The sequence below is a fragment of the Rattus norvegicus genome, chromosome 14 (genome assembly GCF_021556685.1).
Source record: "Rattus norvegicus strain SHRSP/BbbUtx chromosome 14, alternate assembly SHRSP_T2T, whole genome shotgun sequence".
Taxonomy (NCBI): Eukaryota; Metazoa; Chordata; class Mammalia; order Rodentia; family Muridae; genus Rattus; species Rattus norvegicus.
In genome coordinates, this window is record NC_141547.1 from 107,495,315 (window position 1) to 107,510,807 (window position 15,493).

Below are 15,493 nucleotides of genomic sequence, written 5' to 3' on the forward strand. Positions count from 1 at the left end.
GAAGAAAGGCAGTGTTGTTTGGTGACAGTCGGGGACTGACCGAGCATTTTGGCAGTATTCTGAATTCTGCCAGTGACTCACTGTGGGTTTTGGCAAGGAACTTGTTCCCTCTGAAACAAGTTCTTGATTCTTTACTTCTCTGTTTGTAAAGTTAGCATAATAATATCCTGACCTTAGATATGTTGTGTAATATTTTCCAACTTTAGAACTTTCTTGCATAAAATAGTGTAGATTACAGTGCCAGGCTCTTAGTTGTTTCAAAATCATTGCATCTTCATTAGCTAAGTATATCTGAGAGGTTGTTTAAATGTAGAAAAAATCCTCAGTGTGCTGTTCAAATATAATGCTTGGTGTGTTTTTATTTTTATATAGTATTTTAAGGACAATACAGAGTCTAAATGGTTTCTCCCCCCTTTCCTTACTTCAGTGTCAGAAAAAGGAAGAATTTATTGAAAAAATTCAAGGTTTAGATTTTGATACGAAAGCAGCAGTTGCCGCACATATTCAAGAGGTAATCACTTATGTATATTAATTTTTATGAAGTTTACAGTGTGTGTTTTAAATATTATCTCCCCAAATATTTAGTTACCCGATGAACAAGAACAATTAAAGATCAAATATAAATTGACACAGTGCTTGCTACACATTTATTCTCACTGTTGTCTATGAGAAAATGAAAATCTGGAGGAGTGGAGTTTGTGTCCTTATTAGGTAGCACAGACTGAAGGATAGGGGTAAAGATAATATGTGTCTCTATGTGCTTTTTCTCTTAAATGAATGATCATTTTTGTTGAGCTGTTATTTGAATTACATAAGTACATTAATTTTGAAAATAATATATGTAAAAAGCTGATGTACTGTGTCAAATTATCGATGTTAATGAAATTTATTAAAATTTATTTTATTTTTTATCTTTATTAACTTGAGTATTTCTTATTTACATTTCGATTATTATTCCCCTTCCCGGTTTCCAGGCCAACATCCCCCTAACCCCTCCCCCTCCCCTTCTTTATGTGTGTTCCCCTCCCCACCCTCCCCCCATTGCCGCCCTCCCCCCAACAATCACATTCACTGGGGGTTCAGTCTTAGCAGGACCAAAGGCTTTCCCTTCCATTGGTGCTCTTACTAGGCTATTCATTGCTACCTATGAGGTCAGAGTCCAGGGTCAGTCCATGTATAGTCTTTGGGTAGTGACTTAGTCCCTGGAAGCTCTGGTTAAAATTTATTTTAAAAGCTGTCACTCCCATAACTATTTACTCATGAGCTTTAATTCTATGTCTTTTAAGAATTAGGCTACATATTAAATTTTACATGTTAGGAAATAGTTTTAAAGTTGTGAAAATTAGCAGTATTTTAAATATTCTCAGGATTGTATTCAAGAGATATCTTTTTCTTAGTTAACTAAGAGTCCAGATGAGAATTTATTTAAATTTAGTTAAAATGTTTAGGTTATCATCATTAACTTCAAATCTCCTTCTTTCTACTTTTGTACTTAATTTTGTACTAAAATGAAATCGATTATTTCTTTTTCTTGCCTCTGTAAAGGTCACTCATAATCAGGAAAATGTGTTTGATCTGCAATGGATGGAAGTGACAGATATGTCTCAGGAAGACACAGAACCACTCTTAAAGAGCATGGCCTCACACCTCAGAAGACTCATCGATGAGCGAGATGAACATTCAGAGGTTAGTAACTTGTGTTTATTTTATCATGAAATGTTGCCTTTCATATTCAAATATATATATATGAATATATATATTTATGTTTATATATATTATAAATAAAAGGCAGTGGTAGCACAGTCCTTTAATCCCAGCACTCAGGAGGCAGAGATAGGTGGTTCTGTATGTCCAAGGCCAACCTAGTCTACAGAGTCAAGTTACAAGACAACCAGGGCTGCCCAGAGAAATCCAGTCTCAAAAACTGAGCTCCCCCACCTCCAAATAAACAAAAAAGGATAGTTGTCTAGAATTGATACCCTGTTTCTTAGAAGGAGGTAGTAAATTATAGTCATCCTTTGGTATCTAGGGAGCATACCTTCTTGACATCCTAAAATCAATCCCAGCCCTTGGGAGACTCTGGAAGGCATATCTGAGTTTGAGGCTAGCCTGATCTAAACAGTGAGTTCCAGGACAGCCAGAGATACACAGAGAAACCCTGTCTCCAAAAGCTTTTTTTTTTCTTAAAAAAAAAAAAAGATACTAAAACTATGAATACTCTTTAAAAAATGGTACAGAGTTTATAATCCTACAAATATCTTGTATATGTTAAATCATTTTTATTTACATATAATAATGAATAGTATATAAATAATATACAAATAGTTGTTATGCTGTATTACTTAGGGAGTGGTGACAAGAAAAAGTGTGCAGTACAAACATCGGGATTCTTCACCCTTACTGTTTTCTGTCCACACTTGGTTTAGTTTGCAGATATGAAACCTACATGGTATACCAACTATAATGTCTTTCTTTTGTTTTTACTGTGTGTGGGAAGGTGGGATTTGAAAGGAAATAAAAGAACTTCAGATTATTAGAATAAGCAAATTATTCTTAGTTCTTTTTTTCTTTTTAAATTAGTATTATTCTGATTTTGTTCTTGTGTTTTCCAAGTCACCTCTATTACTTTGGCAGTAGTGTAGAAATGTAGAACTGAATATATAGTTGATGTAAGTAGAAAAACCATTGACTTGAAGCTCAAGAATTTCATAAATTTCTTGGTTTGCCTATCTGATTCCAAATTAGTGGGGGAAATAACAGGCTGTTAGGGAGTCTTGCTCAAACAACCCTTTTGTTTTTGTTCTTTAAAATTATTTTACAAGGTCTCATAGACCCCAGACTGGTCTCAAAGCCAGTATGTATCTGAGGGTGACCATGAATTTAATCTCTTCCTGCTTCTACTTCCCAAGTGCTGTGATTTTAGCTGTGAGCAACCAGGACGAGCCCTGAGACCTCTTTGGTCAAATTTAAGCAGCTGACATATCTAGAGCAAAGTCCTTAAGCTGAGTTTACCTGGAATCCATTTTTAAACTTAATTTTATCTCATCTGTATGTGATGATTTAGTATTTCCTAATATCACTCAGGTGCTTCAAAATTGTACTCTTGAAGAATATCAACAGAAGCAGTTACAACCAAAGAAAGTTTAGCAATTCACAAAACAGTCTCATTATTGCCTACATTATTATTATCATCAGGACTCCTGGTGATCATTGACTAACTGTTCAAAGTTTAAAATACTCAGGTATGTTTAATTATCTGCAAGATGATAGTTATGATGAAACTGGGAAGAAACATAAGTCTGAAAAATTTACCATTACTAGTAATTTTAGTTAGGTTGATACCAACTTGGTAAAGTATTCTAAACTTTGTAATTTAGGAAAAATGTATAGTGGAGGAACAAATTATAGGAAGAGGCCAGCAATGTACTTAAGTTTTTTTGTGTACTTAGTTAACTATCAAAAAGAAATTTAGAATCATTTTAGATTTAGACCTCTTACAGGTTTCGAAAACAGTAATAGTCACCATAAATAACTTGTATTGAACAAATGAATCTCACATATAAAATAGGAACAATATTTATTTAAATAAAGCAAATACATATAGACCATGTTTCAAATAGCAGAACTAACTACAAACAATATTGTCCTTTTCTCTGAGTGGTAGTGAATAAAACTGAAAAAAAGACCAAGAGTTTTTTGACCATTTAAGATCTAGATGCAATACATATTACATAAAAGGACTGCTTACTTTTTATTATTGCATAAATTACACTTATGTCCCTCCTATGGCAAATTTCCATAATGTCATGACAAAACATAGGTACACAGTTATCAAGCCTCAGATACAATCACATCTGTAAGTATATAGGTACATATATAGGTACAAGCATTTTAAGTATAAGATATAAAGGTAGCAAATGTAATTCATATGTGTTCAACCATTCTTAAAAGATTTTAAAACAGGATTAAAATCCCTTTTAAGAATAGTTTTCTTGGCCCAGAGCCAGGACTCTTCCACAGACCTCAGACATAAAACCTGCCTGCAGAGAGCTCCACTGCCAGGAGTGCCAGCACTCCAACGATCACAGACTCACAGGCTCAGAGGCCCACAGGCCCACAGGAGAGAAAACCTCCATCAGAGACATCAAGACTAACTAACATCAGAGATAACCAGATGGCAAGACGCATACACAGGAACCTAAGCAACAGAAACTGAGACTACTTTGCATCATGAGAACCCAGTTCTCCCAGCACAGCAAATGCTAGGTATCCAAACACACCAGAAAAGGAAGATTTGGGTTTAAAATCACATCTCATGATGATGATATAGGACTTTTAAGAAGGACATAAATAACTCCCTTAAAGAAATACAGGACAACACAGTAGAAGCCCTTAAAGAGAAAACACAAAGATCCCTTAAAGAATTACAGAAAAACACAACCAAACAGGTGAAGGAATTAAACAAAACCACCCAGGATCTAAAAATGGAAATAGAAATAATAAAGAAACCACAAAGGGTGACAACCCTGGGGATAGAAAACCTAGGGAAGAGATCAGGAGTCACAGATGGAAGCATCACCAACAGAATAGAAGACATAGAAGAAAAAAATCTCAGAGGCAGAAGATACCATAGAAAACATTGACAAAGTAGTCAAAGAAAATGCAAAAAGCAAAAAATTCCTAACCCAAAACATTCACGAAATCCAAGACAAAATGAGAAGACCAAACCTAAGAATAATAGGTATAGAAGAGAACAAAAATTCCCAACTTAAAGGCCAGTAAATAGCTTCAACAAAATTATAAAAGAAAACTTCCCTAACCTAAAGAAATGCCCATGAACATACAAGAAGCCTAGAGAACTCCAAATAGATTGGACCAGAAAAGAAATTCCTCCTGTCACATAATAGTCAAAACACCAAATGCACAAAAGAAAGAATATTAAAAGCAGTAAGGGAAAAAGGTCAAGTAATATATAAAGGCAGACCTATCAGAATTACACCAGACTTCTCAACAGAGACTATGAAAGCCAGAAGATCCTGGATAGATGTCATACAGACCCCAACAGAACACAAATGCCAGCCCAGGCTACTATATCCAGCAAAACTTTCAATTAAGATAGATGGAGAAACTAAGATATTCCATGACAAAACCAAATTTACACCATATCTTCACCCAAATCCAGCACTCCAAAGGATAATAGATGGAAAACTCCAACAAGAGAAGGGAAACTATACCCTAGAAAAAGCAAGAAAGTAATCTTCTTTCAACAAACCCTAAAAGAAGATAGCCACACAAACATAATTCCACCTTTAACAGCAAAAATAACACTAAACTATCACTAGTCCGTAACATCTCTAACAGAAATGGACTCAATTCCCCAATAAAAAGACTTAGACTGACAGACAGTATACATAAACAGGACCCAATATTTTGCTGCATACAGGATATGCTCATCAGTTACAAACACAGACACTATCTCAGAGTAAAAGGCTGGGAAATTTTTTTCCAAGCAAATGGTCCCAAGAAAGCTGGAGTAGCCATTCTAATATCAAATAAAATCAACTTTCAACCAACAGTTATCAAAAAAGATAATGAAGGACACTTTATACTTATAAAAGGAAAAATCTACCAAAATGAACTCTCAATTCTGAACATCTATGCTTGAAACGCAAGTGCACCCACATTCATAAAAGAAACTTTACTAAAGCTCAAAGCATGCATTATACCACACACAATAATAGTAGGAGGCTTCAACACACCTCTCTGATCAATGATCATGGAAACAGAACCTAAACGGAAACACAGTGAAACTAAAAGAAAATATGAACCAAATTGGTTTAACACATCTATAGGACATTTCATCCTAAAACAAAAGAATATAACATCTTCTTACCACTTCATGACACCTTTTCAAAAAAATTGACCTTATAATTGGTGACAAAAGAGGCCTCAGTTGATACAAGGAGATTGAAGTAACCCCATGCATTCTATCAGATCACCAGGGACTAAGGCTGGTCTTCAATAACAGTATCAGAAAGTCCCCATACACATGGAAGCTGAATAATGCTCTACTCAATGACAACTTGGTCAAGGAAGAAATAAAGAAATTAAAGACTTTCTAGAATTTAATGAAAATGAAGGCACAACATACTCAAACTTCTGGGATACAATGAAAGCAGTTCTATGAGGCAAATTCATAGCTTTGAGTGCCTCCAAAAAGAAATTGGAGAGAGCATACTTTAGCAGCTTGACAGCATACATGAAAACTCTAGGGAAAAAAAAATGAAGGAAATTCACCCAAGAGAAGTAAACAGCAGGAAATAATTCATACTCAGGGCTGAAATCAACCAAGTAGAAACAAACAAACAAACAAAAAAATACTATACAAAGAATCAACAAACCAGGAGCTGGTTGTTTGAAAAAATCAACAAGATGGATAAGCCCTTAGCCAGACTAACCAGAGGGCAGAGAGAGAGAGAGAGAGAGAGAGAGAGAGAGAGAGAGAGAGAGAGAGAGAGAGAGAGAGAGAGAGCGCACGCCTATACTTAACACAACTGGAAAATCTGGATAAAATTGACAGTTTTCTAGACAGATAACAGGTATCAAAGTTAAATCAGGATCAGATAAACCATCTAAGCAGTCTCATAACCCCTAAAGGAATTGAAGCAGTCATTAAAAGTCACCCAACTAAAAAAAGTCCAGGACCAGATGGGTTTAGTGCAGAATTCTACCAGACCATCAACGGAGACCTAATACCATTACTCTTCAAGCTATTCTACAAAATAGAAACAGAAGGAAAATAGAAACCATCCAATTTATTCTTTGAAGATACAGTTACACTTATAACTAAATCACACAAAAACCCTACAAAGAAAGAGAACTTCAGACCAGTTTCCCTCATGAATATCAATGCAAAAATCCTTAATAAAATTCTGCCAAATGGAATCCAGGAACACACCAAAACGATCCTTCCCCGTGATCAGTAGGCTTCATCCCAGGGATGCAAGGATGGTTCAATATATGGAAAACCATCAACATAATTCACTATGTAAATAAACTTTAAAGGAAAAAAACCTCACATGATCATCTCATTAGATGCTGAGAAAGCATTTGACAAAATTCAACACCCCCTCATGGTAAAAGTGTTGGAAAGATCAGGCCCATACCTAATCATAGTAAAAGCAATATACAGCAAACTAGTAGCCAACTAAATGGAGAAAAACTTGAAGCAATCTCACTAAAATGAGGGACTAGACAAGGCTATGCACTCTCTCCCTACTTATTCAATATGGTACCTGAAGTCCTACCCAGAGCAAGTAGACAACAAAAGGAGGTCAAAGGGATACAAATTGGAAAGGAAGAAGTCAAAATATCACGATTTGCAGATGATATGATAGTATACTTAAGTGACTCCAAAAGTTCCACCAGATAACTTCTATAGCTGATGAACAACTTCAGTAAAGTGGCTGGATACAAAATTAACTCAAACAAATCAGTAGCCTTCCTCTACTCAAAGGATAAACAGCCTGAGAAAAAAATTAGGGAAGTGACACTCTTCAAGTAGTAACAAATATAAAGAATACCTCAGTGTAACTCTAGCTGAGCAAGTGAAAGATCTGTATGACAAGAACTTCAAGTCTCTGAAGAAAGAAATTGAAGATGACCTCAGAAGATGGAAAGACCTCTCATATACATGGATTAGCAGGATTAATATAGCAAAAAATTGCCATCTTGCCAAAAGCAATCTACAGATTCAATGCAATCCCCATTAAAATTCCAACTCAATTCTTCATAGAATTAGAAAGAGCAATTTGCAGATTCATTTGGAAAAGCAAAAGAACCCAGGATAGTGAATCTATTCTCACCAATAAAAGAACTTCTTGGGGAATCACCATCCCTGACCTCAAGCTGTATTACAGAGCATTTGTAATAAAACTGCACCATATTGGTACAGAGACAGGCAGGTAGATCAGTGGAATAGAATTAAAGACCCAGAAATGAACCCACACAAAGATGGTCACCTGATCTTTGACAAAGGAGCTAAAACCATCCAATGGCAAAAAGGCAAATGGTGCTGGTTGAACTTGAAGTCAGAACGTAGTAGATTGCAAATTGACCCATTCTTATTGCCTTGTACAAAGCTCAAGTCCAAGTGGATCAAAGACCTCCACATAAAACCAGATACACTCAAACTAAAAAAAGAGAAAGTAGGGAAGAGCCTCAAACACATAGGCACAGGGGAAATTTTCCTGAGCAGAATACCAATGGCTTATCCTCTAAGATTGACAAATGGGACCTCATAAAATTGCAAAGCTTCTGTTAGGCAAAGGGTGCTCTCAATAGGACAAAGTGGCAACCAACAGATTGGGAAAAGTCTTTACTAATCCTACAATCAATAGAGGACTAATAGCTAGTATATACAAAGAACTCAAGTAGTTAGACTTCAGATATTCAAATAATCCTATTAAAAAATGAGGGACAAAGCTAAACAAAGAATTCTCAGCTGAGGAATATCAAATGGCTGACAAGTACCTAAAGAAATGTTCAACATCCTTAGTCATCTGGGAAATGCAAATCAAAATAACTCTGAGATTCCACCTTATACCAGTCAGAATGGCGTGATCAAAAACTTAGATGACGTCTTTCCTTTCACTGCTGCGTCTGCAGCCATGAGTATGCTTAGGCTACAGAAGAGGCTTGCCTCTAGCGTCCTCCGCTGTAGTAAAAAGAAAGTCTGGTTGGACCCCAATGAAACCAACGAAATCGCCAATGCCAACTCCCGTCAACAGATCAGGAAGCTGATCAAAGATGGCCTGATCATCCGGAAGCCTGTGACTGTCCATTCCTGGGCTCGATGCCGGAAGAACACCTTGGCCTGACGAAAGGGCAGGCATATGGGCATAGGGAAGAGGAAGGGTACCGCCAATGCTCGAATGCCCGAGAAGGTGACCTGGATGAGAAGGATGCGGATCCTGCGCTGGCTTCTCAGGAGATACTGGGAATCTAAGAAGATTGACCGCCATATGTATCACAGCCTGTACCTGAAGGTCAAAGGGAATGTGTTCAAAAACACGCGGATTCTCATGGAGCATATCCACAAACTGAAGGCAGACAAGACCTGCAAGAAGCTACTGGCTGACCAGGCTGAGGTCCGCAGGTACAAGACCAAGGAAGCACGAAAGCGCCGGGAGGAGTGCCTCCAAGCCAAGAAGGAGGAGATCATCAAGACTGTCCAAGGAGGAAGAGACCAAGAAATGAAGCTTCCCTCGTGTCTGTACATAGTGGCCAGGCTGTGGCTTCACGTGGATCAGTCATTAAAATAAAACAAGCCTTTGTCCTTGTCAAAAAAAAAAAAAAAACAAAGGTGACATCAGGTGCTGGTGAGGATGTGGAGAAAGAGGAAGTCCTCCATTGTTGGTGGGCTTGCAAGCTGGTACAACCACTCTGGAAATCAGTCTGGAGGCTCCTCTGAAAATTGGACACAGTACTACCTGAGGATCCAGCTAAACATTCCTGGTATACACCCAAAAGATGCTCCAATGTATAACAAGGACACATGCTACTCTATGTTCATACCAGCCTTATTTATAATAGCCACAAACTGGAAAGATTCCAGGTGCCGTTCAACTGAGGAATAGATACAGAAAATGTGGTATATCTATACAGTGGAATAGTACTCCGCTATTAAAAACAATGACTTCATGAAATTCATATGCAAATGGATGGAACTAGCAAGTATCTTCCTGAGTGGGATAACCCAGTCACAAAAGAACACACATGGTATGTACTCACTGTAAGTAGATATTAGCTCAAAAGCTTGGAATACCTAAGAAAATATTCACAGATTATATTAAGACCAAGAAGAAGGAAGACCAAAATGTGGATGCTTCATTCCTTCTTAGAAGGGAGAACAAAATACTCACAGGAGAAAAGAGTGGAGCAGGGACTTAAAAAAATGCCATTCTGGGGCTGGGGATTTAGCTCAGTGGTAGAGCGCTTACCTAGGAAGCGCAAGGCCCTGGGTTCGGTCCCCAGCTCCGAAAAAAAGAACCAAAAAAAAAAAAAAAAATGCCATTCTGAGACTCTCCCAACTGGGGATTCAGCCCATATACATTCAGTCAACAAACCCAGTCACTGTTGCTGATGCCAAGAAGAACTTGCTGATAGGAGCCAGATATGCCAGAGCCCTCCCTGTACAGATGAAGATGATTGCAGCTAACTGTTGGACTGAGTATGTAGACCCGATAGAGGAATTAGAAAAAAGACTAAAGGAGCTGAAGGGATTTGCAAAACCATAGGAAGAACAACAATATCAATCAACCAAACCCCATCAGAGCTCCCAGGGACTAAACCACCAACCAATGTGTACACATGGAGGGACCTATGACTCCAGTCACATATTAGACAGAGGATGGCATTGTCCAGCATCAGTGGAAGGAAAAGCCCTCATCCTGTGAAGGCTTATTTCCCCATGTAGCGTAATGCCAGGGCGTTGAAGTTATAGTAGGTGTGTGGGAATGGGGGCATCCTCATAGAAGCAGGAGGAGAGGTGGGGGTATGGGAGACTGGGGAAAGGAGATAACATTTGAAATGTAAATACATAAAATTCCAAGAAAAATAAAATTATTTTTCAAAAAAGAATTATTTTCTCCATGTAATAAAAACCCAAATTTCCATAGAAAATGCTAGAATTTACCTTTGTAAAACAGAATCTGTGTTTATTAAGCCAGTTTATCTTTAAATGTTAGTAAAAGTAAACCACTTTTTAATGAAAGCCTTGCTTTAAACAGAGCATCATGTTCTATTTGTATGTTATTACATTATATTTTGACCATGCCCAATAAAGTATATCTTCAGGCTGCCCTGACTATTGATTATTGGCTTATACCATCATGGATAGCTGCACTTTTCCTGGTTCTGCATTACTTGTATATTACTTAAATTTTTTTTACTACGTTTTCTTGTGCTCTATACATAGTATGCTAGATGGATTGATGAAAGATACTAAGAAGGAGCAATAAAAAGGATTTCTGTTTTATTGAGGAAAAAAGCTTCCTTAGTTGCAAGTATACATAAAGCCTACTATATAATTAAGTACTAATATGTTCATGTTGGACTCAAATGTTTGTTAAATGTTACTTGTTTACTATAATACTGTAACTACTGTTACTTTAGAAGTGGAATCAAGAAGTTACACATGGGACTGGAGAGATGGCTCAGTGGTGAAGAGCACTGACTACTCTTCCGAAAGCCATGAGTTCAAATCCCAGCAACCACATGGTGGCTCACAACCATCTGTAGTAAGATCTGGTGTTTATGAAGACAGCTAGCTACAGTGTACTTATATATAATAAATAAATAAATCTTAAAAACAAAGTTACACATGATGCTGTATACCTGTAATCTCAGAACAATGGAGGTAGAGGTAGGGTGTTCTGGAGTTCAAAGCCAGCCTTAGCTATATACCAAGTTTGAGATCAGTCTGGGCTATATAGAACCCTTACTGTATACAAAAAAACAAAGAAGAAAACCAAAATGAAATATATGGCTGTAGTTTAACTTGAATTTTATTTCATAAAAATGTATTTTAGCATTTATACAGAAATCACATTTAAAACACATGTATCAATTTGAATCTAATTGTGATTGTACCATTGTACATATTGTATCATTGTTTGTGTGACTTTGGTACACAAATAATATATAATCCTTAGTTTCTTATGTCTAAATTAGATAGAACATTACTGAAAAACATAGTGCTGAATGAAATCTCTTTGGGAGAATATTACAGAAAAAAAGTATAAGTCATTGTCAGACAATAAGAATGATAATTTAAAATTAAAAACAAGAAAGGACACAAGAAAACTGTGTCAGGTGATGCCTTTAATCCCAGCACTTGGGAGACAGAGGCAGGGGAGAATCTCTGTGAGGTCAAGTCTACAGAGCGAGTTCCAGGACAGCCAGGACTGCACAAAGAAAACTTATCTGGGAAGAAAAAAAGTAAGAAAAGCAAAGGAAAGGGAAGAGAAGAGAGAAAAAGGGTAGCTCTAGTTGTAGACTGAAGAGGAACTTTACAGTAGTTAAAAATAATCTCTTATATTGGCCAAAGGAGATGGTTGAAGGATAAAAATGGGTAGACATGGTCACATAGGAGCAATGATAGTAAAGGAACCTACTACAAAGGGGTTAGTTTCTGTACTAGAGAAACTTATGTCTATTGAATAAATAGACATGAATTTGTAGAGAGACAAAGAATTGGGAGGTACTCTCTAGTTTAAGAAAGTAGTAGTTTCAAGGTGGAAGAGAGGTGCTTAAGTATTTCCCAAGGACAAAGAAATGAATCCTGGCATCTGGTTAAAACAATAGCAACAAAAATGGAGCTAGAGAGATGGCGCAGTTGAAGAACACTTTTGTGGAAGACCCAGGTTTGAGTCTCAGCACCCATGTGGTGGTTCTCATCTATCCGTAACTCATCTATCCGTAACTCATCTATCCGTAACTCATCTATCCGTAACTCATCTATCCATAACTCTTGAGTTCTCGGGGATCTAATACCGTGTTCTGATTTCCCTGGGAACTAAGGTGTGCATATGGTACACATACATTCAGACAAAACACTTATATATAAAATAAAATGAACAAATGTCTAAAAAAATATCAAAGAACAAGTGATGAGGAATAAGAGTGGCAACTCCATGGTCCCAAAATAGTAACACCACCTGTATGTCTGGGGGACGGTTAAAACTGCCTTACAAGATAGGCCCATTTGCCTGAGAAAATTTAAATAAAACAAACTAACAAAAATAAAAGGTACCAGCTCCGGGAAAAAAAGACAAAAAAATAAAAAAATAAAAGGTATAGAATGAAACAATTTACTAGTAAAGAAGAAGGAAAATTAGAAGAATGGTGCAACGTGGTTTTGTAAAATATAAATTAGCTACATACTTAATCTATAAAGCAAAGGTTTAAGAAAACAAGGATTGTGCCCCACAGAGACACTTTGGAGAAAGGAATTGGAGAAGCTTTGAGATGGGAAATAGTGCAGTATTATAAAGCATGAAAGGAACAGTTAGTAGTGTAATAGCAACATGACTTTTAGCTACTTGTGTAAGCATATACAATTTTTGTGCCTCAGTCATCTGACTTCCAAGGGGGGGGGGGAAACAACTTCTAAGGTCTTACCTTTTCTAGAGATTGCTTCTGCTAGGACTGTAACTTCTAAAACAGTATTGCCCAATTCTGCAGTGGTGGCAAGATCATATTTTAGGCTATCCAGCATCATAACAACTAGTAGACAGATACCTATTTTGTACTTAAAACATGTGACTAAAGAACTGAATTTTTTGAGCTGTTTGAATTTTTATTAAATACCCACTTGTGCTATTGGCTATCATAATTGGATATAAATAAATTACTCTTTGGTTTTCTTTTCTGTGTCTTTTATGTTGTTCCAACAGTTATTATCTAATTATTTTGTCATAAGTGATTTCTTTTATAAAAATATCTAGAGAGAGAAAAGAAATCATTGATGTATTTTAATGTTATTGCTAAGTAGCGCATGCTTGAACTGTTGAATAAAATTTAAAATGGCAGCAAATATGACAAAGTTAGAATGTTTTTGTTATTGTTCTTTGTTTTGAATGTAGCCCTGGCTGACAGGAAACTTGCTAGTTAGACTGGCTGATCTCAAACTCACACTCATCCACATGCATCTGCCTCTGATTCCCGGGGCCAGGGTTAACGGCTTGTACCACCACACTTGTCAAAGTTATGATGCTTTTGATCAGTGAGTTTATTTTGTAGAATACCTAGTGAGTGAGTAATGCTGCTGTGTATAGGTTACTGATGTCTGGAGCACTAAAACTGATTCTTTGTTTGCCCCTTTAATTCTTAGACTATTATAGAACTCTCTGAAGAGCGAGATGGTGTTCATTTTCTACCCCATGCCTCTTCATCTGCACAGTCACCCTGTGGTTCTCCAGGCATGAAGCGAACAGAAAGTCGACAGCATCTCTCAGTGGAACTGGCTGATGCTAAGGCCAAGATCCGAAGACTTAGGCAGGAATTGTAAGTCTCTGATTTTCAATATTCATTGAAATAATGTGGTCACAAGGATGACCTTAACAGTATTTTAAGTATGACAATAGAATAGTTGTCCTCAATTGTTAACCTAAGTCACACCTTTTATTAGTGTTTGTCAAAATGAGAAAAATTTGCCCATAAGCCCAGTACTCAAGTAGGGTTAAGCAGGAGAATCCCAGCAATTTACAGGCATCCTCAGGTACAAAGTAAGTGTAAGCTTAGCCTAGGCTATGTGAAACCCTGTCTCAATAATAATAGTAATAATGACAATGTTGTTTTCAAAGACTGAATTGTTGGCATATGATATCACAAACTAATTTTATACATATTGCCTATATTAAGTCATTGAAATGCCAGTTATCTACTTAGTAAAATATTCAGTATTTATTAGCACTAAAAAAAAAAACTACTTACGAACGGGACACCCGTTGAAGGAATCAGAGAAAGGACTGAAAGAGCTTGAAGGGGCTTGAGACCCCATATGAACAACAATGCCAAGCAACCAGAGCTTCCAGGGACTAAGCCACTACCTAAAGACTATACATGGACTGACCCTGGACTCTGACCGCATAGGTAGCAATGAATAGCCTAGTAAGAGCACCAGTGGAAGGGGAAGCCCTTGGTCCTGCCAAGACTGAACCCCCAGTGAACTAGATTGTTGGGGGGAGGGTGGTAATGGGGGGAGGGTTGGGAGGGGAACACCCATAAGGAAGGGGGGAAGGGACTAGGGAGATGTTGTCCCAGAAACCAGGAAGGGGAATAACAATCGAAATGTAAATAAGAAATACTCAAGTTAATAAAGATAAAAAAACCCTACTTACTCAGTTATTAAAGCTCATTATAGAAAATACAGTATAAATTTTACATATTCATTCTGGAGTGAACTACAAGTAAAAGCATGACCAGTCTTTGCTGAAGACTTTGAATTTTGTTCTTTAAGGAGAACAAAAGATTTTTGATTTATGCATTTTCTCCTTTTAAAAATTTGTTTTCCTGGAATTTGAGCTTCAGAATGTAGACTTTAAATTTAAATACACAGTATAGTTATTTGTTTATTGATTATTTAAACTAACTTAGAAAAGTGAAATGGATATGCAAGGTGGAAAAATTTTAAATAGTCTGCTTTAAAAAATTTTGAAAGCAAGAAATACAGCTTTCATTTGTGGATGTCTGCATTATTATGTGTCTATTGAAGTGGATACGCCCAGGATATTCTATAAACAGCTGCACCAGGAAAATTAGGGAGAGATTGCTGTTATTACTTTGACTGGCAGCTAACGGGGAGCCTAAACAGTGAACACTAGTTCTTTCCATGTAATTTAGCCCAATCTTCTCTAGTCTTTAGCTGAAGCGTGCAATTAGAATTGTAGTGATGTGAATTCATTTAACATTTTGCATTATGTTAGAATTT

General features: G+C 36.8%; 1 protein-coding gene and 1 pseudogene across 4 annotated transcripts in view; both read left to right on the top strand.

Moving 5' to 3' along the window:
* Window positions 1–15,493, top strand: part of Ccdc88a (coiled-coil and HOOK domain protein 88A) — a 154,720-nt gene that overhangs the window by 55,181 nt on the left and 84,046 nt on the right. For all 4 annotated transcript variants that reach the window (XM_087583636.1, XM_087583637.1, XM_087583635.1 and 1 more), the window contains 3 exon segments: window positions 428–511; window positions 1,546–1,686; window positions 13,895–14,067. In XM_087583636.1, coding sequence (XP_087439762.1) covers window positions 428–511; window positions 1,546–1,686; window positions 13,895–14,067 — 398 coding nt within the window.
* On the top strand, window positions 8,640–9,333 carry LOC134481881 (large ribosomal subunit protein eL19-like; annotated as a pseudogene).